This window comes from Prionailurus viverrinus, chromosome C2 (genome assembly GCF_022837055.1).
Source record: "Prionailurus viverrinus isolate Anna chromosome C2, UM_Priviv_1.0, whole genome shotgun sequence".
Taxonomy (NCBI): Eukaryota; Metazoa; Chordata; class Mammalia; order Carnivora; family Felidae; genus Prionailurus; species Prionailurus viverrinus.
This window is the reverse complement of record NC_062569.1, coordinates 93,128,878-93,155,963: the sequence shown is the minus strand read 5'-3', so window position 1 is coordinate 93,155,963 and position 27,086 is coordinate 93,128,878. Positions and strand designations below refer to the sequence as shown.

Sequence of the window (27,086 nt, the reverse complement as noted above, 5' to 3'; positions counted from 1 at the left end):
AAGAACTCTGCCAGATGAGTAAAATCAGGATATAGGATGGGGAAGGTGAACTGTGACTCAGGGCCTCTTATGTATCACACTGAGCGTTCTTTACCTCATTTAATCCTTATAATAACCCTCTTAGGTAGGTATTCCCATCTGCATTCGTTATCGGAAGAAACTGAGGCTTGGAGAGGTAGGATAACTTGTCTAACACACAGTTAGTAAGTGACAGATGCAGGTATTGAACTTTCTATCTGGCACCAAATGCCATGTTCTTTCCACTGCACCATGCTGCCTTCTTGATGAGCATGCTGACTCATTTGGGAAGTTATGTAAGCTTGTAAATCACATTGAGATTCCCAGATAATGTGACTGCATAAAGAACAAAGTATTGCCACAATAATTTTGGTGCACCAGTGGAGAGAGAGGCACTCTGCTGTCTGGGAAGGGTTATATATAACTATTCAGAGGTAAAGGTCTGCACCAGTGGAATCCAAACCAGGGGCAATCATTTGTCACTTCCCCTCCCAACCTGTTCTGTAAGTAAACAAGGTTTTAACTATAAACATATGAATAAAGCTATGTATTCATTGAACTCACAAGTAGTTCCTCAAAGTCCAACCCAGACTTTGGCCACCTGCAACAGGTATGCCAAAGGCACTCAGGGTCATATGGTTCAGCACCACTCAAGGCCGTCACCTCCGTAAGGGGAAATAAGCAATACTGGTCTGCAGCATTATCCACATACCCTTTTTATTGAATAGGGAAGTACCTGAATCAGATTTTCACTTTAGAAAGTTATTCCTGCCTCTGTGAAGGAGAGAGTGAGAAGGGAGGCAATGTAGTGCTCTCAGTGCCCTGCCCTTGTCCCCTTAGCATTACTGTTATACATTGAAGGCCCATGACCCTCTGTGTTCTGGCTGGTAGTAGGCTTAGGCCATGCACAGTGCAGGCTAGAAGTGCTGGGGACTTCTTGCCCTTGAAAGCAGCCATAAGGCAATGACAGGTGGAGACCTGATGGATAAATAAGAGCCCAGCTCCCTTGCCTGTTGGTTGGGATAATGCTGAGGGGTATTCTGTACTGTCTCCCAGACTTGTCCAGTGGGATGGAGCTCCAGTGTCCTTCAGTGCTTGTTAACACATCCTGTATTGGCTTCTTTCACGTCCCTGTCTCATTCCCCAGCTCAGCTTCCAGGTCTCCTGGGATCACCTCTCCAATAAATTATTTATACTCAAATCCTTGTCTCAGGCTCTGTTTCTGGGAGGAACACAAATCAAAATCTTTCAATAACCTCAATGTAGAGATAGATAGCAGGGGCCCAGACAAAAGGAGCGGCAGTGGGAATGCAAAGGAGGGGATGGATATGAGCAATATTCACCCTGAGTTTTAGCTCTTCAAAACTGGTTAAAGGGAGTGCTAAAGGGGTGGGGGCAGGGGGAAACTCTACAAGGACCCTGTTTCTGGAGCTTGAGCTCCTGGGTGGTTGCTGATGCCTTGAACTGAACCAGGGAATATATTTGGGGGTAAGAAAGTAAATCCAATTATGGATATGTAGGAGAAAGTGGCATCTGGCTCTGTGATGTCATTTGCAAGAGTGAAAGTACCCTCTTTGCTAAAAGCATCTTCCCAAACTGCTTACCATAGTGCTTGAAATTCTATATTACTCATTCCTTTGGCTTGCTTTTTCCAGAATCCTATTTTTAAAATGCTCCTGAGATTATTGATAATTTTGTTACATGTGATAATAGCATTGTGGTTATGTAGGAAAAAAACCCTCCTTAATTGTTAGAAATACATCCTAAAGTATTTATGGGTAAAATGAAAGAGTCAGGGGTTTCTTTAAAACAATCCAGCAAAAAGAAAAGTGAAATGTATATGTAGGGGGGATAGATAAAATGACATTGACAAAATATTTCCAAATGTAAAAGCTCAGGATGAGTCTAAGAGGCTTATTGTATCATTTCCTCTACTTTGTGTACATTGAAAATTTCCATAATAAAAGAAACAAAACCTACCCCAACATTTTAAAAATGGGATGATGTCACTTCCAGAGTAAGGAAGATGCTTATAGGAATGAAAGAATTTAGAGATATTTACAGTTTCATGTTGAGAAGATAACATAATTTGATAGGAAATCTGAGCAAGTGATGGTAAGGTGCATTTTAGCTGTCCTCAGTCAGTCACATATACATGAAACAAACCTCATCGCTGGGCTCTACCTTCTCTGCTTGGTCAAGGTACCAAGTGAGAGATCTGCTCAGCCGAAGATCACAATTATGATAACAGAACACAGACTGCTAGCAGTAAGTCCCTCTCTAGACCTCAAGAGCTTAAATTCATATGACAACATTTTTACTTAGCCATCTCCTTGACATTTTAAAAAAGTCACATGAGTTAGACTCTAAATGTCTCAGAAGCCCTGATTGTCTTTCAGGGGCCAGACTGTTGCTGCATTTTAGAAAGCCAGAGTCAATCCAGGCAAAGATGTCAACACTATCTTTTACCTGGATAGAGACCTTCTCTCCAAACTTGTTAAACCAGAAGCTATACTATTCCCACCCACAATAGGTACAGAGTTTCTTCGGGGAAGGAGTAGTTTCTGCTAGCTGACTCTGAAATTGAAATATTGGGTATCAGTAGCTTTCTTGAAGAGGCTTTTACCAAAATCTACGAAAAGAAATACAGAATGTTTTGTTGTAATTCTACCAACACTGCAGCCTGCAGTGCAGAGAGTCCTGAGCCAGACCCTTCAGACCTTGTAGAGTAAGAAACAGAACTTGCTCTTAAAGGAGAGGGAGAAAAAGACAATCCTAACATAGCTTGTAATACCAATAAGAATAAAAGAAGTGGTGTGCATTTTTAGGGAAGAGAAAAAATTACCTCAACTTAAGGGTCTTATGGAAAGGTTTCTAGAAGGTGGGGCGTTTGAACTGGACCTTGATGGATGTAAGATTTCAGTCAGCCATAGAAAGCAGGCAGGGCATGGATGGCCTTGATGGAGGAAAGACTATCAGCAAGCAAAGGAAAAGATGAACAAAAAGTCAACACTTTTTGTTCCAAACTTTTATAAATGCAAGTGGCCCTATGAACTAAGGAGCCAGGAGTCATGGCGTGGCGGATGGCTGCACTTTTGTTTTGCTGAATATACATTTGGAAGCAGGTGGAGGAGGAGGCAGTTTGGCTGGAGGGGTTCTGAGAGCACACCTGCAGTGGGGGGAGGGGGAAGAAGAGGGATAAGACAGCTCCAGCTGCTGTAGAGACAAGGCTGGGGGGAAGCAGAGATGTTAAAGGGCTTTGTTATGGCATTTTACTTTGTAATGTACTCCCTCCTCTGTAACTACACAAAATCTTCAGTAAAAAGCTGTATTACTGATAATGCTTTTGGAATTGAATTTTTAATTCACAGTGGGGGTGGGGAGTGAAGAGGGGAGGAGTGGTGAGTATGGAGTATTACTAGAAGTAAGCAAGGGATGAAAACAGAGGCAGCAAGAGGGGTGAAGGTATATTTGGTTAATATATTCACTTTGAAATGAAGAAAGGAACTGGTCATTTAGCCCATTACCACTGCTGTGATGGGCCAGACACTGTGCTAGTGTTGGGATGCAGGGTGAGTCCAGCCTGCTGTGGCCTTGTCTTCAAAGAGCCTGCATTCTAATGGGAGGTGAGGCAGGGATTAATTAAATAATAAAAAATGTAAAATTAGGATTGTAATTAGTGTTGTAAAGGAGAGGTCTACAATGCTACAAAAGCTTGTAGAGCGATTTTACCTTGTTGGTTAGCCAAGGGGTGATAGAACTGAGTGGGTTCTGCAGGATGAATCAGAGTATGGTGTGTAATATTTGAGGCAGAGTGAAGAGTAAGTGCAAAGGCCCTGGGGAAGGAAGGAACTGAGGAGAGGCCAGTGTGGCTGGAGCACAGACAGTGATGAGGAGCATACAGCCAAGCACAGCTGAAGAGGCAGGAAGCAGACTTTAGCGAGTCTTGAAGTCATGTAAGAGTTTAAACAGGGGTGCTAGGATAATGTGTATTTTAAAAGGTCACCCTAGCTGTGTTTGGATAAGAGATAGGAGTATGGTAAGGGTGGATGTAGGTAAGAAAGCCAACTAGGAGGCTATTGCTCTCCCCAAGCAAAAGATGATGATAGGGCAGCATTTTATACCATAGAAAAAAGCATGACATAGCCTCAGCTAAGCAGATCAACCCTCTTTTATGTTAAATTGACAAGCTGTAAGAAAATGTCACCTTATACTCTGTAGGCAACTTATTGTTCCTTTCAAGTACAAATATGTCCTTATGTAAGTGACTTTAGTAATAAGAACAGATATATGCTAAGACTAGGATGAAAAGACTGTCTCTGAAGGAGAGAAATGCAAAATGTAATATTCATGAGCTTTTGGATATGTCTACATGACAGATGTGTTTCTAAGTGTTCTGTATATTTTAAGCAGAAATCTTCTTTTCCTGGTTGGTTTGTATACAGCACACTAAATGGATGGAATGAGCGAACCATTATGTATGAGTTTCTTTGTCTTTTGGTAAAAATAATCCAGAGATGCATGTGCATTAAAATGTTTCCATATCACCTTCAATTCACCCTGTGTATTCTAATCTTCTCAAGGAGAAATGGACAAACCACAATAGCACTGGGAAATTATATGCACTTCTATATTGGAAATAGAGCAAGGAGAGATAGGCGAATAAAGAAAGATATAAGACACCTAAACCACCTAATTAAAAAACTTGATCTAACCTTGCACTCAATGACTTACAAAGTATACATTCTTTGTAAGCTTACATGGAACCATAATAAAAATGACTATGTATGATTAGAAGGCTTTGTTCACTTTGTAATAACTCATTGAACAGCATATGTATGATTTGTACATTTTTCTTTCCATATGTATGTTAAATTTCAAAAAATGGTTTGTTAAAAAAAACAATCTAACAAAAACTGACCATATAGGAAGCCCAAAGAAAGTCTCAATAAATTTCAAAGGACTAATATTATACAGTAATACAATTAAACAAGAAATTAACAGTAAAAAAATTGACGAAACAAAAAAAACTTCAGAAACTGAAAAACGTATTTCTAAATAACTTATCAGTTAAGGAAAATGCATAATAGAAATTATGAAATACTCAGAATTACATGAAAATGAAAGTACTAAAAAAACATATGACTGGGGCGCCTGGGTGGCGCAGTCGGTTAAGCGTCCGACTTCAGCCAGGTCACGATCTCGCGGTCGGTGAGTTCGAGCCCCGTGTCAGGCTCTGGGCTGATGGCTCAGAGCCTGGAGCCTGTTTCCGATTCTGTGTCTCCCTCTCTCTCTGCCCCTCCCCCGTTCATGCTCTGTCTCTCTCTGTCCCAAAAATAAATAAACGTTGAAAAAAAAAAACCATATGACTATATACCTAAAATTAAATTTATAGAATTATATGCATAAAAAATTATAAAACATAATATTAAAAATGAATGAGGTAAGTATTCTGCTGAAGAAACCAGAAATAGAATATTACAGTAATCTCAAGAAAAATAAAAGAAATAAGTATAAGAGGAAAAATTGATTAGGGATGACAAAATAAAAAATGGGTTCTCTGGGGGCACCTTGGTAGTTCAGTTGGTTAAGTGACCGATTTTGGCTCAGGTCATGATATCACAGTTCATGGGTTCAAGCCTCGTGTCGGCCTCTGTGCTGACATCCAGAGCCTGGAGCCTGCTTCAGATTCTAGGTCTCCCTCTCTCTCTGCCTCTCTGGCTCGCATGCTCTGTCTGTCTGCATGTCTCTCTCTCTCTCTCAAAAATAAATAAACATTAAAAAAAATTTTTTTAATGGGGTCTCTGTAAAGACAAAGAAGACAAACTTCTAGCAAGATGGATGAAGAAAAAAAAGAAGCAATAAATAAACAGTATTGGTGCAGCCATTGTGGAAAACTGTATGGAGGTTCCTCAAAAAATTAAGATTAGAACTACCCTAAGATCTAGGAATTGCACTACTGGGTACTTACCCCCAAAATTAAAAACATTAATTCAAAGGAATACATGCACCCTTATGTTTATAGCAGCATTATCTACAATAGCCAAACTATGGATGCAGCCCAAGTGTCCTTCCTTAGATGAATGGATAAATAAGATGGATAAGATCCATAAGATGAATGGATAAATAAGATAAATAAGAAATGGATAAATAGTGCTGAGCAAAATAAGTCAGTCAGAGAAAGACAAATACCATATGATCTCATTCATATGTGGAATTTAAGAAACAAAAGGAGCAAAGGAAAAAGGGAGACAAAAGCAAACCAAGAAAAACCCTCTTAACTGTAGAGAACAAACTGATAGTTACCAGAGGGGAGACAGGTGGAGGGATAGGAGAAATAGGGGATGGGGATTATCGAGGACACGAAAACAAACAATGGCAAAATGAGGATCATAATTATAAAAACAGTGGAGACTGAAAAAATCATGTGATTAGAAACTCTATAACAATTAAGTTTAAAACAAAATATTTAAGGGGCATCTGGGTGGCTCAGTCAATGAAGCATCTGATTCTTGATTTCAGCTCAGGTCATGAACTCATGGTTCGGTTCGTGGGATAGATAGAGCCCTCTGTACTGACAATGTGGAGCCTGCTTGGGATTCTTTCTCTCGCCCTCTCTCTGCCTCTCCCTGGCTCACACATGCCCTCTCTCTCTCCCCTCTCAAAATAAAAAAAAAAAACATTAAAAGCAATAAACAGACATTTGAGAAAATTTAAATTACCAAACTTCATTCCAAAGGAGATAGAAAACCTGAAAAAAACCCCCATCATTAAAGAAATTGAATTGATAGCCAAAAGTCTCTCCTGAAAATAAAAAGGGAAGACCCAGGCAGTTGACAGTTTTAAAAAGATAATTTACAAAGTCTTCAAGGAATACAGTTCCTGTCTTAAACCATTTTGGAGAATAAAAAAAAAAAAAAGGAAGTCTATTAATCTATCCACTTCTTTTCATGTAAATAAATTACCAAAACTGGACAAGAACAAAATAGGAAAAAGAAAATTATACAGCCAATTCATCAATGAACATAAATGGTAAGATCCTAAATAAAATGCTAATAAATTTAATTCAGTTTAATTATTTAATCACTACATTAAAAAACATATCATGGCCATGAAATAGTTAATTTCAGAATGCAAAATATTCCACATCAGAACAACCTACTGGCTAACAGACACATGAAAAGATGCTTAACATCACTCATCATCAGGAAAATACAAATCAAAACCATGACAAGACCACCTCACACCTGTCAGAATGGCTAAAATTAACACAGGAAACAACAGATGTTGGCAAGGATGCGGAGAAAGGGGAACCCTCTTACACTGTTCGTGGGAATGCAAATTGATGCACCCACTCTGGAAAACAGTATGGAGGTTCCTCAAAAAGTTAAAAATGGAACTACCCTAAGATCCAGCAACTGCACTTCTAGGTATTTATCCAAAGGATACAAAAATGCTGATTTGAAGGGGCACATACACCCTGATGTTTACAGCAACACTATCAACAATAGCCAAATTGTGAAAAGAGCCCAAATGTCCATCAACTGATGAGCGGATATATCACTCAGCAATCAAAAAGAATGAAATCTTGCCCTTTGCAATGATGTGGATGGAGCTAGAGTATACTATGCTAAACAAAATATGTCAGTCAGAGAAAGATACCATATGATTTCACTCATATGTGGAATTTAAGAAACAAAACAGATGAGGAGTGCCTGAGTAGCTCAGATGGTTAAGCATCTGACTCTTGATTTTGGCTCAGGTCATGACCTCATGGTTCATGAGACTGAGTCTCTTATCTGGCTCTGTGCTGACAGTGTGGAGCTTGCTTGGGATTCTCTCTCTCCCTCTCTCTTTGCCCCTCCACCACTCATTCATGCTTTCTCTCTCTCAAAATAAATAAATTAACTTAAAAAAAAAAAAGAAACAAAGCAGATAAACATAGGGGAAGGGGAAAAAAAGAGAGGAAAGCAAACCATAAAGACTCTTAACTATAGAGAACAAACTGAGGGTTGATGGAGGGGAGGTGGGTGGGGCGTGGGCTAAATGGGTGATGGGTATTAAGGAGGGCACTGGTGATGAGCACTGGGTGTTATATGTCAGTGATGAATCACTAAATCCTACACATGAAACCAATTTTGCTATATATGTTAACTAACTAGAATTTAAATAAAAACTTGAAATAAAAAAACCTACTAAATTTCTCTGTTTTTAACAGATTAACAGACAAACCATATGACTATATAACAAAAATGTAGAAATATATTTGATCAATTATCACTCATTCATGATTAAAAAACGTTTGGGAAAGAATATAACAGAATTTTCTCAACCTGATAAAGGGCTTCTACCAAACCCTACAGCAAACATTTAATGGTGAACAGATTTCCTATTAAAGCTGGGAACAGGGGCGCCTGGGTGGCGCAGTCGGTTAGGCATCCGACTTCAGCCAGGTCACGATCTCTTGGTCTGTGAGTTCGAGCCCCGCGTCGGGCTCTGGGCTGATGGCTCACAGCCTGGAGCCTGTTTCCGATTCTGTGTCTCCCTCTCTCTCTGCCCCCCCCCCGTTCATGCTCTGTCTCTCTCTGTCCCAAAAATAAATAAACGTTGAAAAAAAAATTAAAAAAAAAAAAAAAGCTGGGAACAATATAGGAGACTCTCAGTTTCTGCTCTCATAAAACATTGTACTATAGGTCCTAGCTAATGCAATGAGAGAGAGAGAGAGAGAGAGAGAGAGAGAGAGAGAGTGAGAGAGAGAGAAAACCAAGTATGAGACTTGTAAGAGAAAAGGCAAGACTGCTTTTCTCAAGGTATGGCTAACTACATAGAACAATCCAAAGGAAGGAATAGAAAAGCCAACAGAAGTGATAAAGAGTTCAACAAGGATACTGGTTCCAAAATCAGTATACAAAAATCAATAATATTATAATACACCAGCAACAGTCATTTAGAAAATGTAATAGGAAGAGAAACAATTAACAATAGCAATGAAATCTATAATGTAGCAGAATTAATCTACTAGAGGAGGCAACAATTCCTCACGGAGAAAGTTACAAAACATGATTGAAGGGAATAAAGGACCTGACTAATAGATTACAGATGAGAAGATGCAATATGAGAAGAATGTCTGTTCTCCTCAAATTAAGGTATACATTTAGTGCAGTTCCAATCAAAATCCCAATGGATTTTTTTTTCACGGAATTTAACATCTTAATACTAAATTCATCTGGAAAAGAAGAGGAACAAAAGTAGCTAACACAATTTCGAACTATAATAAAACGGAGAGATTTGCCTCCTGAAATACCAAGACTTACTATAAAGCTATAGTAGAAACAAGTAGAAAGTAATGTATGTTTGTAATGGACAGGCTGTGTAGTCTTAAAGTGTCTGCTGGATATACCACCACTTCTGAAGCAAGTAGTTCTACGTGGGTCTTCTCTAAACAAGATAAATTTCTGTGACTTAAGTGCATCTGTTGAGTAAAACCAGTAGTGTAATCTTATTCATGACTGACTTCGACAGTGCCCAAATCAACAGAGCTGCAGATAAGTTGGATACAGTGAGAGCCAACCTCCCAGGTGGTACTTTGAGGCAATCTAGATTGAATAGTGTCAAACTGATTCAATAATATCCTCTTTTGGAGGAAGAGTAGATGCTAGTTAAACAAAAGAAAGTGGTTTACTTGAGCTAAGATGGGACACTGAAGCTCTAAAGTATTGTTCTTATTCTCTCTTTGAACTGTTGTTCATTTCAATTTTGGAAGATAAATTCCCAGGGTGGCTACATAACCAAATGAGAGATAACTTTCCCTTCTACCCCATATTCTTAGGTCTCCTTGCAATTAAATTAATTCACATAGCACTTTGTATCTCTTCCTTGCAGCCTTAACAAGACGGATAAACAGGAAGATCAGGATTTGATGGGATGTGAAGCTTATATAATTTTGGAGGGGGGTGCTTTTTAAAGGAAAATGCCAATGATAACTAGGAGAATTTCCCACAGGTTAGCTTCTGGTTCTGTATATTTCAAACCTCATTTCTCCTCCTCTACCCCTATATTTCCAGGGCCAGGATTCACAGGACAAGTTCATATCACAACACAAACTTTGATCCTGCATCTCCCCGTCACACTGGGTGTTAATGATATCCCTGGAAGCCGTTCCTACGCCTGGATGCCTAGCAATAATTAAACTCCACTTGAAATTGATGTGAATCAAATAAATATGTCCCACTAAATTCAAATTTTCATTTGTCAGATCCCCCAAATGCCTCAGATCACTGCGATACCACCCACCAGGAGGGAAAATGTAATAGAAGTCAGGAGAGACACAGCAGTCTTAGGCAACTGAGATTTAAATATCTTACTTCGTCTAATTTTACAGAAACAGAATGGCCATGTGAACACATTTCTAGGGCCCTTCCCAGGGTTCTGGAGAAGATCATGTAAGGAGGGGACCCTGTACTAGTTTGACAGTACATCACTTGCTGATATTCAACGTCAGGACAAGATTTTTGAAAACAATAATAAAGGAAAATGCTCACTAAATGTCAGCTGCTGACAATCACTGATTACTTAAATCTCCGGGCATTGGGTTTATTCCTGACTCAAAGTTGGGAATTTATTCACAAATTTACCTATGATCCTAGCCAATTAAGAGAAGGAATGCTCTTCATATTGCTGCAACTGGAACTTATCTGCTTCTTACAGTTTCTGTATTCACTTGTCCATCTTCTGTTCCCTGAAATCCTGTCCCAGTCATACTTGACTATCCCTGCATATTTGTATTTCTCTCCTTCTCCACTTTACCACTCCATCCCCCCTCTTCCAGCCAAATACAGTTTCACATACTTAGTCCTTGTAATCCATGTCCCAATAAGTTCTGATAAATTCTATTAGGAAAAGTAAAAGTCTTCAAAATATGAAATATTCATTGGTGAAGTGGTTACTTGTGAAATTGTTCCTCACTTGCATTGTTCCATCTGCTAACCCTAGTGCCTACATCCACTCCTATCAAAGTCTTAGCCATCCACTTGGAAATATCCAATCCTCAAAAATAATAGAAATCTACTGCAAATCTTGCAAAAGATGTGCACTTTCACAAAATTCATAAAAGTGATGTTTGCAGCAGCCTGCAAAGTCACTAATAAAGGAGGATCTCAGAGCGTTGTACTAGATAACAAAGGGGAAAAAGAAAAAATCAGTAAGAAAAATGATGACATCAATGCTTCAAAAGGAAGTAATTTAGTTTCAAAGAATTAAGAGAGGACCTTGGGAAAACTGGATAAAGGCCTCCAACATTTCTACAAATATGAGCCTCTGCAAAAATCAAATGCAAAGTGAAGGATAATGAGCTATATAAAAATAACTGTGGGGGCGCCTGGGTGGCTGAGTCAGGTTAAGCATCCAACTTTGGCCTAGGTCAGGATCTCACGGCTCTTGTGAGTTCAAGCCCCACATTGGGCTCTGTGCTGACGACTCAGAGCCTGGAGCCTGCTTTATATTCTGTGTTTCCCTCTCTCTCTGCCCCTCCTCTGTCCATGCTCTGTCTCTGTCTCTCTCAAAAATAAACATTAAAAATTTTTTTTAAAAAATAATAAAATAAAATAAAATAAAAATAACTGTGCCCACAAATTAACACTTGATTTATCAGAATTAGCACACAGTTGTAATTGTGACCTTAAATGTTAAATATAAGATATATTCATTTTCATAATTTTTTGATTGCATTATTTCAAGATAAAGGCTCAATCAAGTCTTTTTTTTCATTATAGAATCCAGGTCTTCACGTTAAATAGATTCACTTTGGGAGGACCTTTCCTGGAAAAAGAAGAGGGAAAGGAAGACCTCTTGTACTCATCTCTGTTTTCCAAACATAAAATGGTATAAGAATCCCCTCAAGAAACTATACAAAGTACAGACACATGGGTTCCCCTGCCAGATCAGTTCTGAATCTTCAAGAGCAGAAGAGAACTTAGGACTTCATCTTTTTGACAATCATCTAAAGGGATCCTTTTGATAACCAAGCAAATGTAGAAACAAACACCTTAACTAATCCAAAGGGAAATGATGAAGTTTATTCTGTCTTTCTCTCTCTTTCCCTCTCTCTTACCTTTATGAAGTCTTTTTAAAATGTTGCCATCTGTAGTCTTTGTACTCCTTTCTTCTTTCTTTTATCCTTTTGCGTGCCTTTTTCCCATATCAGTGTCTAATCTATAAACAAAATTTTGAAACACCTTTGAAAAAAAAACCTCAGAACTCCTTTTATTCTCATTCCTTTAAAATTGAGTGTAAGCGATTTGTTTCAAATTTCTTTTTTCTACATTTCCTCAGCCTGCATTCTCATGAGCCTATTTTGCTCTAAATTCATTTGGACATTAAACTGCTTTGCAAATATTATCATATTCTGTCTTCTCTTTCTGTATGGCCTGATTGTCAGCTCCTCAAAGACAACACCACGTCCTTCATTTCTTCTGCATTTCCCCCACTGAGCCTGGAAGATTGACTAAGACTCACTAGTGTGCAGTATGCTTCACGCAGTGGGTGCTTAATAAATGTTTTAAAACAATATTAAAATGTTGAATAAATGTGACAGCAGTGCTGCTCATCACTTCAAATGCCAACACTTTCTAGGTCCCTTCTCTGCCTAGCAACCATTTCCCAACATACCTATATGTCTTCAGACATTTCATCCAAGGTGAAGCTCTCTTTTGATCCAGCTTTCCTTGTCTGAGTTATGGAAATATTGTTTACATGCTTTCCCCTGAGGAGTACCTGACTGGTACCCAAAGACCCTGCTGTGCAACTTGAAGTTGCGTTTTCCCCTTGGTGATAGTGGGGAAAGGGGAAAGACAGTAGGGATGGAGGTTTCCCTTGGGTTACTTTTTTTTTTCTCCCTGAATCATCTTTCACATTAAGACACAATGCCTCTATGCATATTTTCGTATCTTGAAGGTATTTTTCATTCTTAGCACCTGAAGAGTGCTAAGGATTTTAGGTAAGGGGTATTTTAATCAAGATACTGTTTCTTCACGCGCTTTATTCAATATTTCATTTTTTAACGACTTACTAGTCAGGCAGGCAACATTTCTAACATCATTCTCCTATTCAACATTGTTTCGTGCCTAAGAAAAACACACCTTTTCTTACGTTGTACGGATCTAATGTGGTAACGTACAGAAAAGCTTATTCTCTTTTTTTGGCAGAGGACATTGTGCTTTGCAAAGCACTTTGGCACCTCTCCATTATCTTATGTAATCCTCACAAAAGGTTTGTTAGGTAAACGGCATAGGGGTCATTATACAGGATGAGCAGGAGGAAAACTCACAGACGTTAAGTGACTTGTTCAAAGTCACACACCTTGGAGGGACCCACAGTGAAATAGGACTCTACTAGAGCCAGTCCCGTTTCCCGTGTCTGCCAGTCTCACACAGTTCAACTTCTCATAAAAAGCTCTGCTTTAAGAAAGGCTGCTAGGAAACAGCAGGCAACGAGCAACAGATTGTGGGTAGGTAGAAGGAGGAAGCGGGGGTGGGCGAAAAGAGCACACTGTGCATGCGCAGATCGCTATTCGGGCCCCAGGACCGCGAGGAAGGTTGCGGAAAGAAGTTGAGTTCTTTGTCTCGCTCTCTCGCCTACCTTCAGCTGACGCGCAAGCGCACTCCCGCTGGATGAAGGTCAGAATAAAGTGGGGGAGGGCCTCGGAGTCGCGCAGGCGCGCTTCTGTGCCGGACTGCCAAGATGTCGTTTCCCAAGTACCAGCCTTCGCGCCTGGCCACTCTACCCTCCACCCTCGACCCAGCCGAATACGACATATCTCCAGAAGCCCGGAAGGCGCAAGCCGAGCGGTTGGCCATAAGATCCCGACTTAAACGGGAGTACCTGCTTCAGTACAACGACCCCAGCCGCCGAGGGCTCATCGTGAGTCGGGGGCCGGCCGGGCGGGAATCAAGGGCCATAGAGTCCGGGCTGTCCCCTCCGACCGGGCAGCCCAGACCGGCCAAGGGAGACCCCGCAGCGGGGCGGCCACCGTTCCAATCCGTATCTTAGACATTGGCCCTTTTCCAGGCTCAGAGAGCAGGCCAACCCACTAGCCCTTTGACCTTGGGCGGAGAGCTTGGTGGTCTACAGGACGGTTCTCAGTTCACACCGGGCTGGGTTTGAATCCTGGCTTGCTCACTAAAGTGACACAACTCTGCTGCTTAGTCTCGGTTTTCCTGTCAGGAAAATGGGATTAATACAGCACTTCCTACTTTATGAGGCTGTGACGAGGATTAAATGAGACCAGGCACATCACCAGCCAACACAGTGACCGGGCTGTAATGAATGTAATGAGTGCTCAGAAAATGTGTTGTGTGTGTTATTTTTTTTTTTTTTTAAAGCAGTTTTTCACCATTCAGTTCACAGTTCATATCAATACTGCTCTCTCCTGATGGGAATATAGTGATTTTCCAATTTATATATTTTAAAGACCCCAAAACTGCAGCTATTGAGGCTGTGGTCTTTGGATTCATATGCCAAGGCAGCACAAGTTGGCAAACTATGTGACCTTAGGCAATTTGCCTACTCTCTCCAAACGTTAATTTTCTGATCTTATGTGGGAATGGTAGTATACTCTTTATAAAGCCATTGTGAGGTTTAATGAAATAGTTTGTATAACATTCCAGGCACTTAATATATAACCAGTAGACTGATAGCTATTATTTAATGAGTGCACTTTTTGATAATTTTCTGTCCAAGAGCTGTTTAAATATGATGTCAAATATACTAAAAACAAAGCAAAAAAAACCCAAAACAAAACAAAAAAAAAAAAACCACTTTTCCCAACAGTTGCATTGGTGTTCTGTAGGACTTTTTGGAAGTTATGAGAATTGAAGGAAATTTAAATTGTGCAGGCACTATCTAAACCCTTTCCGAATATTCAAATGTCACAAGTATTCAGAATTAGTCCCTGTTATTAACCCGATTTTACAGATTGGAAGACAACATGGGAAGGACAAGTAGGTCATAGAGTGATACTCCCTTAGCAAGTGATAGAGCAGAATTTAAACCTTGATCTTTGTAACCCAAAACATCTGCTTAACCAGTTGGCTGTACCAATTCTAGTTAGAACTGGAGAAGAAGGTGTTTACTTGAGAAGGTGTGAAGAGAGACATTTGTTATTTACATACACAGGTGGGTTTGATGTGCCAGATAGGTGAAGTTTAAACCCCAGATTCTTTTTTCCAGTTCTGTGCCCTAGGACAGTTTCAATTTTGTCATATAAAAGAGACAGTAATACCTGCCTCATTGGTTGTTCTGTTAATTAAATAAATGAGTGCCTGGCACTTAATCATTTAGTGATCAATGCATGGAAATTCCTTGCCTAATCTTTAAGAATGATTGATTCAATGAACAAATAATTGCTGTAATAGGCTAGGCCCTGTGTTAGATGCTGAGGTGACAGTGTAGATTCCTGTCCTCATAGAGCTTTCTTTCCAGTGGGGCAGACAAGTAATAAACAGATTTAAAAACTAAATAATTTAGGGGCGCCTGGGTAGCTCAGTCAGTTAAGTGTCCGACTTTTGACCTGGGTTCACGTCATGATCTCATGGTTTGTGAGTTCTAGCTCCACATCAGGTTCTGCGCTGACAGTGTGGAGCCTGCTTGGGATTCTGTCTCTCCCTCCGACTGCCCCTCTCCTGCTTGCTCTTTGTCTCTCTCTCTCCCAAAATAAATACATAAACTTAAAAAAGTAAATCATTTAGCATGTTAGTGATAAATGATAAGAAAAATAAAGCAAGGAAGGGAATTTGGAATGTGTGTATATAGTAGGGAGGGACAGCAGCTGAAATGTTAGGTATCCCTAGGGAAGGCCTTCCGTGGAAGGTGACATGAAAGAAGTGAGGTGAGGGAGATAGCCACACAGCTCTCAGGGAAAGTAGCATTTTAGGTAGAGGGAACAGGTGTTGAGGTCCTTAGGAGTGTGCCTGGTTAGTTTCAAAAATACTGAAGAGACCATTGTGACTAAAGTGGAGAAAGGTGGAAGCAAAGTAGGAAGAGATGAGGTCAGAAAGGTACTTGGAACTAGATCACACCAAGAAGGACTTTTACTGAGTGAGTAATCTGCCCTTATACTTTAACTTCTCTCTGGTTGCTTACTTAAAAATACATTATGGAGGACAAGAGCAAGGAGTCTAGTTAGGAGGCTTTTGAGGTAATCTATCAGGGTTTTTTGGCAGTGTAGGTGGTAAGAAGTGGTGAATTATGAGTATGTATTGAAAGTAAAGCCAACCAGATTTGCTAGCAGATTGGATGTGAGGTGTAAGAGAGAGAAGAGGGAAGAATGACTCCAAGGTTTTTGACCTAAGTTATCAGAACAATGAAGTTGCTTTTTACCAACATAGAGAAGAATGTGAGAGGAGCAGGGATGGAGATGGAGTGGAACATTGGGAAATCAGTTTGGGATACATCACATTTGACATGCCTGTTAGACAACATGATAGTGTTGAGCAGGTAGTTGGATATTATGTCTGGAGTTCGGGGTAGAGGTCTGGGGAAGTAAAGTTTTGGGAGTCATCGGCCTATAGATGGATATTTAAAACCATGTGACAGGAGGAGCTCATCAAGGGAATGAATGTAGATGGAAAAGACGAGCAAAGGGGCGCTTGGGTGGCTCAGTCAGTGAAGTGTCCGACTCATCACTTCACCTCAGGTCATGATCCCACAGTTCTTAAGTTTGGCCCCCGAATGGGGCTCTGCACTGACAGTGTGGAGCCTGCTTGGGATTTTGTCTCTCCCTCTCTCTCTGCCCCTCCCCTGCTTGCTCTCTATCTCTCCCAAAATAAAAATAAACAAACAAAAGACCAGTAAGGTCTAAGGTCCAGTATTAAGCGTTTAGAGAAATAAGGACATAGAGAGCAAAAGAGACCAAGAGGTAATGGCCACAGGGTTTGGAGGAAAACCAGGCAGGTGTGTGTCCTGAAAGCCAAAAGAAATGATGTGAAGGATTGTTGACCATGTCAGATGCTGCTGATAGTTCTTTGGAGATAGAGTGGTGTCAAAGAAGGAAAACTATCTCCCATGGAATTGTTTTGGAACTTCTCTTAACAGTACCAGGCTCAATAAACTATGGTCATGGGGCTGTTGATGTTTTTATGAAATAAAATATCTGTTTCTGGAAGACTGATCTGACAGGTAAATATGTAGAGACGCGACTGGCAAATTGAGAATTCTGTTATGGGAGAATCATTCAAATACATTAATAGTAGAAGGGATAGATACAAGAATAGATGTATTTATCCTTTCAGGTATTGACCTCAAACATCCCCTTAAACCTGTGTATATCTTGTGTCTTCACCTTTACTGTTTCTGCAGACATTTTGGTTTAAAAATGTATTTGTGGAAGATCCAGTTTAACTATTTTAATTCTACCAATCATGACTTCCTTGGCATTGTATAGGACCTTGAATGTTCTCCTTTAGTATTAAAGTTTTAAAGCTGATTTAATTTGCTTATTTTTAATCTGCCTATTAGTTAATTGGAGCAAATAATTTTTATAAAATCATTTGGGGATTTAGCTAATTAAGTTTAATTATGTGTTTGGGGCAGATTTGCTATCTTATATAGTTGTTCTAGTATAAATATATTAAAATGGGTAATTACTTTTTTTAAACCAAGACAGTCTGATTATTTTTTTTAACAACCTTGTCCTCACTACAAATTATTTTAATAGTGTTAAATGTAATATTTTTGCTTGTAAAATATCTGCCAAGTCAGCTTAAAGAAATTAAAGTTCAGAGTTAGCCTACCTCAGTCTTCATCTTCCTGCAATTTGTATGTAGCCTGGAAAGACAGGGCAGGTGGGGGGTAGCATTAGAAAGGGTCCTGGAAACAAAGTACAAAGCATGACAGAGCATATGAAATCAGTCCTCATCGGGAATACTGTGGTTCAGTTGGTCACACTTTAAGGACGACAATGAAGCTAAAAAAAAAAATCCAGAAAAGGAAAAAAAAAAAAGATCAAAGAGAAAAAAATGGGTTCTCTGACAGCTTAAAAAGATTAGGTTTCTTGGGGCAACTGGGTGACTCAGTTGGTTAAGCATCTGACTTCGGCTCAGGTCATGATCTCACCATTTGTGAGTTCCAGCCCTGTGTCAGGCTCTGTGCTGGCAGCTTGGAACCTGGAGCCTGCTTTGATTCTGTGTCTCCCTTCTCTTTGTCCCTTCCCGGCTCAAGCTCTTTCTCTCTCTCTCCCTCAAAAATAAATTTAAAAAAATAAAAGATTATATTTCTTAAATCTCAAATAAATAGAAAGCTGAAGGGTGATATAAGAATATTTTAAATTCTGAAGGATTTGAACAAGATCATCAGAGAGTTAATTCAACAAATACTAGAAATGAAAGGTCTTCCCCAAAGCTATTTAGGAATATTCAGGGCTTACCCTTAGCTGTGGTGGAGCACAAAAGGCATCTCCTGTCCTCCCCCACAAAAGTTTTGATGAGATTGTTTCTGTGTGGTCCTGCTTAAGTTCCTGTAACTTTTTGTTTTCATGAATTTCAGGAAGATCCTGCCTTGATTCGTTGGACCTATGCAAGATCAGCAAATATCTATCCCAATTTCAGACCCACTCCCAAGACCTCACTCTTAGGAGCTCTATTTGGAATTGGGCCCCTCTTCTTCTGGTTTTATGTTTTCAAAACTGACAGAGTAAGTATTGGGGCCTGATATTTACTTTCTGTGTGATTAGTTCCCCGGGCTGGCTGCAGCTCTTTCTCTTGTCCACTGCCACCAGCCTTCCTCCCATCTTAACCCCTCTACTCTTTTATCTTTATTCCTTTCCAGCAAGAGTTAAAAGAGAAAGTTTCGATTACATGTTTGGTTTTATTGCTTTATCATTTCAACTCTTACTGAAATATACTTTACTAAAATTCATGATAGTCTCTGAGACTTTCAAATTTAATTTAATGGCTGCTCTAGAATAGCAAGTAATAAGTTGGTCAGTTTAAATTTCTAAGACTTGAACTTAGAGCTCATGAAAGAGTTTTCCTGGTGTGTTTTAGATGATGTAAGGAAATTGTGCTGTGAATATTAAGTGAGAGAATACAGAAATAACTTTAAAAAGTTAATATAGAAGTTAAACTTTGCTATTTTGAATTACCTTTAGAAATTATCTTTGTGAATTTTTATATTTAGTTTTCTTAGTTCATCTGTTTTTAAAAGAGATGTTTATTTGGTTAAATATTAGCAGAATACATAAGTCATTTAGTGTGTTCCCTATTTGTATGAATTCTAGTTATGTTGGTCACATTTTTGTGAATTAATGTTAAAACTTCCTAATACCCTAACAAGAGGAAAGCAAAAGCAACCCGTGGTGGGAATCTGCCATCAGAGGCCATATGATCGCAGAGAAAGCCAAGCTTATCTTTGACAGCTAGTACTAGACCCCCCGGGAGGCCTCATGTTGCCATATAGACTGGAACCCACTCATCTAGCTCTGCCTTAAACTGGCCAGTCCACTCTCCTGTTAGACCTTATATATATTTTTTTGATTGATAAATTAACTGCTTCACAGAAAGGTAGGCCACACTTACCCAGAAGGTGTTTGCATTTTGCTTTTGACATATGATTTTTAGTGGGGTAATAAAATGATTCCAACATGTGCACAGGATGTTTTTCTTTTCTTTTTTTTTTTTTTTTAATGTTTATTTATTTTTGAGAGAGAGAGTGTGAACGTAAGCGGGAGAGGATCTGAAGCAGGCTCTGTGCTGAGAGCAGAGAGCCCAATGTGGGGCTCAAACTCACAAACTGTGAGATCATGACCTGAGCCAAAGTCAGATACTTAACCAACTGAGCCACGCGGGTGCCCCATCTATTTTTTTTTAATTTTTTTTAACGTTTATTTATTTTTGAGACAGAGACAGAGCATGAACCGGGGAGGGGCAGACAGAGAGGGAGACACAGAATCAGAAGCAGGCTCCAGGCTGTGAGCCATCAGCCCAGAGCCCGACGCGGGGCTCGAACTCACGGGCTGTGAGATCGTGACCTGAGCTGAAGTCGGACGCTTAACGGACTGAGCCACCCAGGCGTCCCTCTATTTTTTTTTTTTTTATGTTTATTTTTACTTTATTGAGAGAGAGGGAGAGGGAATCCCAAGCAGGCTCAGCGCTGTCAGTACAGAGCCTGACATAGGGCTTGGTCTCACAAACTGCAAGATCATGACCTGAGCGAAAACCAAAAGTCAAATGCTTAACCAACTGAGCCACCCAGTTTTTCAATAGGAATGTTTTTTCATTGTCCCTTTATTTCTTCAGACTGCTACTTCTTCCCTTATTCAATGTGGGATGGGAATTAGCTTTGGAGTATTTAAGTCTTGTTTCAGAGTTGTACTGTGGGTTCTGCCAGAATACTTTGTTTTTTTGTTTGTTTTTGTATTTTCTAGTACTTTTTTGTTTGTTTATATATTTTGCAAAATGGTCACCAGAGTAAGTCTAGTTAACATCTGTCACCATACATAGTTACAAAAAACAATCTTTTTTCTTATAATGAGGACTTAAGAATAATTCTCTTAGCAACTTTCAAATATTCAATATAGTATTATTGACTGTAGTCACCATGCTGTACATTATATTCCCATGACTTATTTAGTTTGTGATTGGAAGTTTGTACCTTTTGATCCCCTTCACCCATTTTGCCCACTGCCCACCTCCTGCCTCTGTCACCTACCTGTGTGTTCTCTGTATCTATATGCTTGTACTTATGAAATTGCAAGATTTCATTCTTTTTTTTTTTTATTATGGCTGAATAGTATTCCATTGTATACATATACCATGTCTTTATTCATCCATTGATGGACACTGAGGTTGTTTCTGTATCTTGGCTGTTGTAAATAGTGTTTCAATGAACAGGGGTCAGAATGTGTTGTTTCTAATGCAGTTTTTTTTGTTTGTTTTTTGTTTTATTTGTTTGTTTGTTTGTTTGTTTTCTATCTCTGCAGGATAGGAAAGAAAAACTGATCCAGGAAGGAAAATTGGATCGAACATTTAGCATTTCATATTAAGTCTGGCAATGATGACTCTATGTGTTATTGTTTAAATAAATCTCCTATTAATCATTAAATAGTTTCTCTTTCTTCCTATTACCTTAATTCAACAAATATTTGCTGTACATTGTATTATCCCTACTTTGTAAGAGTTCACAGTTTAATGAAGAAACAAATTCACGTTGATGCATGCAGTCATTCAGCAAATGAGTGTCTACTATGAGCCAGGCATTGTGCTCTGGTCCCAGAAGACAACAGTCAATAAGACAAGTTTAGGCCCTGTGCGTAAGGAGTACACTCTGACAACTGTTTTATTCCATTATTGTTATTTGAGAGCTCATTATATCTAGTACTACTTAGTAATCTAAACTCGTGTCTGGCTCCAGCCCCAGCAGTAAATGCAACAGAACAGTAACATCAATGTGGTAAAAAAAAGATATGACAGGGATTCAGGAAAGTGATATAGAAGCTCATGGAGAAACAATTCTGTCTAGGGAGATGGCATTTGATCAAGGCTCTGAAGATCACAGGGGCTAACGGGGCAAAACGGAAGCATTAAAGGGCAAGGTGTGTTGAGTATGGCTATATTGGGGACCATTGTAGGGTAAGAAGACAGAGTAGAGGCCACGCTGAGGAAGAGAAGTAAAATGGTTTAGCACATGGGCTTTGAAGGTTAGATTGGGGTCAGAACCCTAGCTCAAGCTGAACAGTTGAGTTGGAATACAAGGCCTCCTGTTACCCCAGCTCTAGCATGGAGATAGTAATGCCTACTTCCTCATAAGGTCATGAAGATAGAAATGAGATAACATAGTATTGCTCAATAAAATAAAGCTACATGCTTTATAGTTCAGTCTTGAAACAGTAGGGTGACAATTGGACCTATGAAGGCAGAGTAAGAAAGTGTTACAGGAAGAGCTTGCTCTTTAGGGCTGATTTACGTTAGTATATTGTTTTTAACTTTAAGAGCATATTCACAAGTCTTCTCATCTGAATCTTATATGAGTCTGGGGTACTCAGAAACACAGAACCTGAGAGGCAAGCTTATGTGCAGGTTATATTAGGGAGTGATGTGAAAGAACAAGTAGGAGACTGGTAAGAGTGAAGCAGGGGTAGAAGGACAGCCCATCAGGTGTGTGTGATTGGCCTGTTGCCTCAGAGTAGCAGGCTTAATTCCACCAGGGACCTTGAGGAGCCCTGTGGAACGTACACAGAATGTGTACAAGGGAAAAATGAGTATCCATGAGCTGGTCCCCGAGTTGGTTGAGAGTTGTCTCACGCAGTTAATTCCCTTTCACTTCCAGGTATGGGTGTGCCTCAGAATGGCTGAGGGTGCTTACAGGCTTCTCACAGGAGGGGGAAGAAAACCTAGGGCAGGAAGCAAGTGATGTGCTGCACAGCTGAGGTGTCTTGTTGACAGTTCCACACCTGCAGGAGCTAGGAGCTGCAGCAGCAATTGGAGTAAAAAGACTGGCCAAGAGGAAATGAGGTAGGCACAAGAAGTAGACGATTTCCTTATCCACTCCATGCACTGCTTGGATCTGGGTGCACTTTAATCTGTAACATGTCATTCAGGGTGGTGGCTAGGTCCAATCTCAGCATAGGAGGGTTAGTGGAACAAGTTTCAGTCCTGCACTGTGGAAATGTCTGAAGCCATAACTGACATTCGTCATTTCCCTCCACCAAACTTTCTAGGTTTTCCCTCCTTGGCTATCACTTTAGACCGTCTAGATTGCTTGCTTGAAGGAGTCACTGGGTCCTTTATCTGCCAAGGCCAGAACCTTAGTTACTCCTGTATCATCAGGTCTTTGTTGAAGCAATTGCCTATTTACATTTATCCCTGGACATGGAAGCATCAAGAAGCACTAGTAAATCTGCATTCCAGATGTATCCCTTTAGGCCCCCATTGTGTAGCAGCTACCCTAGCTCCTTGTAATGAAAGTCATTTAGTGCTGCCAATATGGAAACCTTTTTTTTTTCCTTTTGTCCACTGTTTCCCAGGCACAAGAAGCCCCAAATTACCAGGAGATAGTTTCTGATTAAAGTGAAATCCTGTGATATTGTGATTTATAATAAGAAATACATATTTGGTCATTGTCCTCATTTCTGTCACAGAGCTTCTAAAACCCTGGGGATTTTCTGAGAGTTGTGTTAAAGGTGTCTTTTGTTATGTTAATGAGGCAAGTTTCGGACCACACCTAAGGCTGGGGTTGGTTGCCAAGAGAACCAACTGTGATTAGATGGTTGGAACTTGTAGTCCCCTTCCTTGACCTTGCATTTGTATCCCTGCTCTGCCACTTGTGAAGTGACCTGGAAGGTATTTACATTCTCTGTGACTCAGTTTTCTTATCTTTAAAATAGATATACTAGTAATACTTACATTGTTATTAAACTCATTGAAGAGTTACTATTTACAAAGTATTTAGTATTTAGGGTAGTTCTATTTTTAACTTAAAAAAATTTTTTTTAATGTTTTATTTTATTTTTGAGAGACAGAGAGACACAGCATGAGTGGGGGAAGAGCAGAGAGAGAGGGAGACACAGAATCTGAAGCAGGCTCCAGGCTCTGAGCTGTCAGCACAGAGCCTGACTCAGGGCTTGAACCCACAAACTGTGAGATTATGACCTGAGAAGAGTCGGACACCTAACTGACTGAGCCACCCAGGTGCCCCCTATTTTTAACCTTTTGAGGAAATGTCATACTGTTTTCTACAGTGGGTATACCAGTTTGCATTCCTACCAACAGTGCAACAATTCCTTTTTCTCCACATCCTCACCAACACCTATTGTTACTTGTGTTTTTGATTTTCTCCATTCTGATAGGTGTGAGGTGATACCTCGCTGTAGTTTTGATTTACATATCCCTGATGATGAGTGATTTTGAGCATCTTTTCATTGTGTCTGTTGGCTATCAGGATGTCTTCTTTGGAAAAAATGTCTATTCATGTCTTCTGCCCATTTTTAAATTGGATTATTCATTTTGTGTGTGTTGAGTTTGATAAGTTCTTTATAGATTTTGGATACTAACCCTTTATTGGATATGTCATTTGTAAATATCTTCTCCCATTCCATAGGTTGCCTTTTAGTTTTGCTGATTGTAAAACATTTTTTTTTAACATTGAGAATTATTGAGCAATGTGTTCTTAAGAGTTTAATCAATTTCTAACTATTTCTCACTACCACAAACAATGCCCCAAATCACACCCAGAAGTGGTCTGCTGAGAATACCAATTGCTACCTCATCAGTGCTATAATGTTACCGTGTGTCTGACTGATGCAGCTGGCCGTGAGCACTGGGCACAGGAGCCTACACTGGTATTGCTGCCTCTGTTGGCCCAAAAGCTAAAGCTTGTTACAGCCACAGCCACCAGAAAAAGTTCCTCAAGGTTCCTGTATCTTCCCATCACTTGCTCCTGAAAAACTTCTTGTTGCAGGGGAGGGTGAAAAAGCAAGCATATGGCATGTTCAGCTTGAAAATGTGAGGCAGATATGGAATTCCCAAACATAAGAAAGTGGTTCAAATGCTGCGCAGCCAAAAATGACAAGGAACCAGAACAGCTCATAAGACCTTTATCACAGTTAAGGGCTTCATCCTAATGGCAATGGGAGCCACTGAAGGTATTAAGCAGGAGTAACCTCATTGGATTTGCATCCCTGGAAGATCATTTTGGATTCTGGAGGAGGAGGATCTCAGGGCAAGAAAGGCTAGAGGTTGACCAGTTGTCAGGCTGTTGTAAGACTTATGGCTAGAAATGATTTTCAATTTTTGAGACAAGCCCTCTCTGCAGAACAAAGCAGTTCCTACTAATCCCAGGATGACTCATTTGGATGTGAACTTGTCGAAAGCTTTATGAAAGTCTAAATATATTATCTCTATTAGTTCCCCTTTATGCTCATGCTTGAGGAGCCAGTCTTAATAATTCCATATCCGTGTACATCATCCCTTCCTCTCTTTGGGACAATATTGCTTCTCTAACAGGCTGGTTTGTTTAAGTACTGTGTCTTTTTACCCTTTATTATGGACCCTGCCTGGTGAAAAATATTACATTCATGCTCTGATCCAAATCTCTTTGGGTCCATTTCCTGATTTATTTTCCTTTTTCTTTTTTCTCATTCCTGGTGGGCACTTGACAGTCTTCTCGTGACTTTGGGGAAGCTACAGAGTAATGGTTATTGCTACATTCTTCAAGATCATTAATGAAGTAATTGAGGATATTAGAGATCTGTACGAGAAACTATTTTGATCAAAGATGCATGATTTAAAGATATGGACAGCCCTTGAAAATTAGTAAATTATAAAATACCATAAATATATTAAAAGATTCGAGCTTTTCAAAATGTCTGCTGCTACTTTCTACCTTTGTATGAACAAATAGAATTTTATCATGTTTCTTAAAAAAAAATTTTTTTTTAATGTTTACTTTTGAGAGTGAGCGGAAGAGGGGCATAGAGAGTGGGAGACAGAGGATCCAAAGCAGCTCTGTGCTGACAGGAGAGAGCCTGGTGCGGGGCCCAAACTCACAAACCATGAGATCATGACCTGAGCTGAAGTTGGACACCTAACCAGCTGTGTCACCCAGGCGCCCTTATCATGTTTCTATTAGAGGATCCGTTTATACCAACAGTTATGATTGTAATCCTTCTACTAGTCTCCCCTCTGGCTGCCTTGTTTATTGCCATTTCCCCTTCTGCTGATATTCACTGTGGCCTGGAGGGACACTGATCCCTGTCATCTACCCTTCAACATTCCAAGAAAGTGCAGTGTGCATCGATCTCATCGCCAAGCTTCAGGATTTAAAAGATTAAAGTCAACCTAAAGTCTGACATCCAGTCATTTGAATATTGCTGGTGAAACATCTGAGATTTCTGGAGCAAACAAACTTACCATTAGAATTCAAGTTCTTAAAAAAAAAAAAGAATTCAAGTTCTTTTCCTCCATAATTACAAGGAGTATTATCTTAGCAGTTTTGAGTCAATTCTTTACTTCTATCATCAGTTGCATTTAAATCATTCATCTCTTATTTGATAATTAGGCTCTAAAGAAAATGGGGAGTGGAAATGAGGAAGCAGGCAACTGGCTGAGTCTGCTCCAGAAATCAATGTAGGAGGGACTCAGGGGGTACCTGTCTGATATGAAATTGTTGTGAGTAGGAGGAGAAGGTGAAGGAACTTCTCTTGAAACTACATCTGCACAGGTAAGCACATTTTTTTCTACTTATTTTCATAACTTAAGAAAACAAAGTTTGCTAGAGAGGGTTTTATTTATGCTTTATATAGGATGGAGACAGCATCAAAGAGTGTTACTATTTTAAAAAAGTGTTTTTGAAGTTTGTTTATTTATCCTGAGAGAGACACAGACAGTGTGAGTTGGGGAGGGGCAGAGAGAGAGGGAGAGGGAGAATCCCAAGCAGGCTCCACACTGACAGTGTAGGCCCAATGCAGGGCTTGAACTCACAAAACCGAGAGATTATGACCTGAGCTGAAACCAAGAGTTGGACAATTAACTGACTGAGCCACCCAGGCACCCTGAGTGTTACTATTTTTTTATGAAGTGACTTGGATGAGGGTAGATGGAGATAAGGGTGGCCAACTACCCTGCAGCTATCTATTAGAAACTGGATAGGCAGCTTCTCCTTCGAAATCATGCTCTAGAGAAGGGGTGGCACAGAAGTGTTTGGTCCTATCAGGACCTTTGGGAGGAGACATGGTGCAGGCTGCAAGGAGAATGAGCTGCTGTTGGTCTGCAGGTTCTAGGGATGGTTGGTTTCCTGGAGCCACAGGGGTGAAGGAGCCTGTGTCTACTGAATTCTAGTAGGACGTTGGCTGTCAGGTCTCCTCTGAATTGATCACTTCACTGAGCTCAGTCATGTACTAAGCATTGAGGATACTTATATAATAAAGATACAGCTCCTTATTGGAGGAATGAACAGTGGAGAAAACAATTATAGCAGCCAACACTTAATTAAACTTTTGCTTGTGTTCTAGTCACTAAGTTAAAGTTAGGGCTTTACACATCTCACTGCATGCCTTAAAATTCCCCATGATGCAGAGGGAT

General features: G+C 39.9%; 1 protein-coding gene and 1 long non-coding RNA gene across 3 annotated transcripts; one reads left to right on the top strand and one right to left on the bottom strand.

Moving 5' to 3' along the window:
- Nucleotides 1–785: 785 nt before the first annotated feature.
- LOC125175348 (uncharacterized) lies at nt 786–13,754 on the bottom strand. Its single transcript, XR_007155759.1, has 3 exons — nt 13,654–13,754; nt 12,128–12,228; nt 786–1,240 (listed from the first exon to the last, which is right to left on the bottom strand). It is a non-coding gene; the product is annotated as an uncharacterized LOC125175348 (long non-coding RNA).
- NDUFB4 (NADH:ubiquinone oxidoreductase subunit B4) lies at nt 13,632–22,485 on the top strand. Of its 2 annotated transcripts, none has more exons than XM_047875823.1 (3): nt 13,632–13,935; nt 18,556–18,702; nt 22,336–22,485. In XM_047875823.1, the coding sequence occupies exons 1-3, from the start codon at nt 13,756–13,758 to the stop codon at nt 22,417–22,419; spliced, it is 411 nt and encodes a 136-aa protein (XP_047731779.1). In that variant the 5' UTR covers nt 13,632–13,755; the 3' UTR covers nt 22,420–22,485. The 2 variants fall into 2 exon arrangements, with proteins under 2 accessions (XP_047731779.1, XP_047731780.1); XM_047875824.1 differs by lacking the exon at nt 22,336–22,485 and adding an exon at nt 20,990–21,111 and having other exon boundaries at nt 13,661–13,935.
- The last annotated feature ends 4,601 nt before the right edge of the window (nt 22,486–27,086 follow it).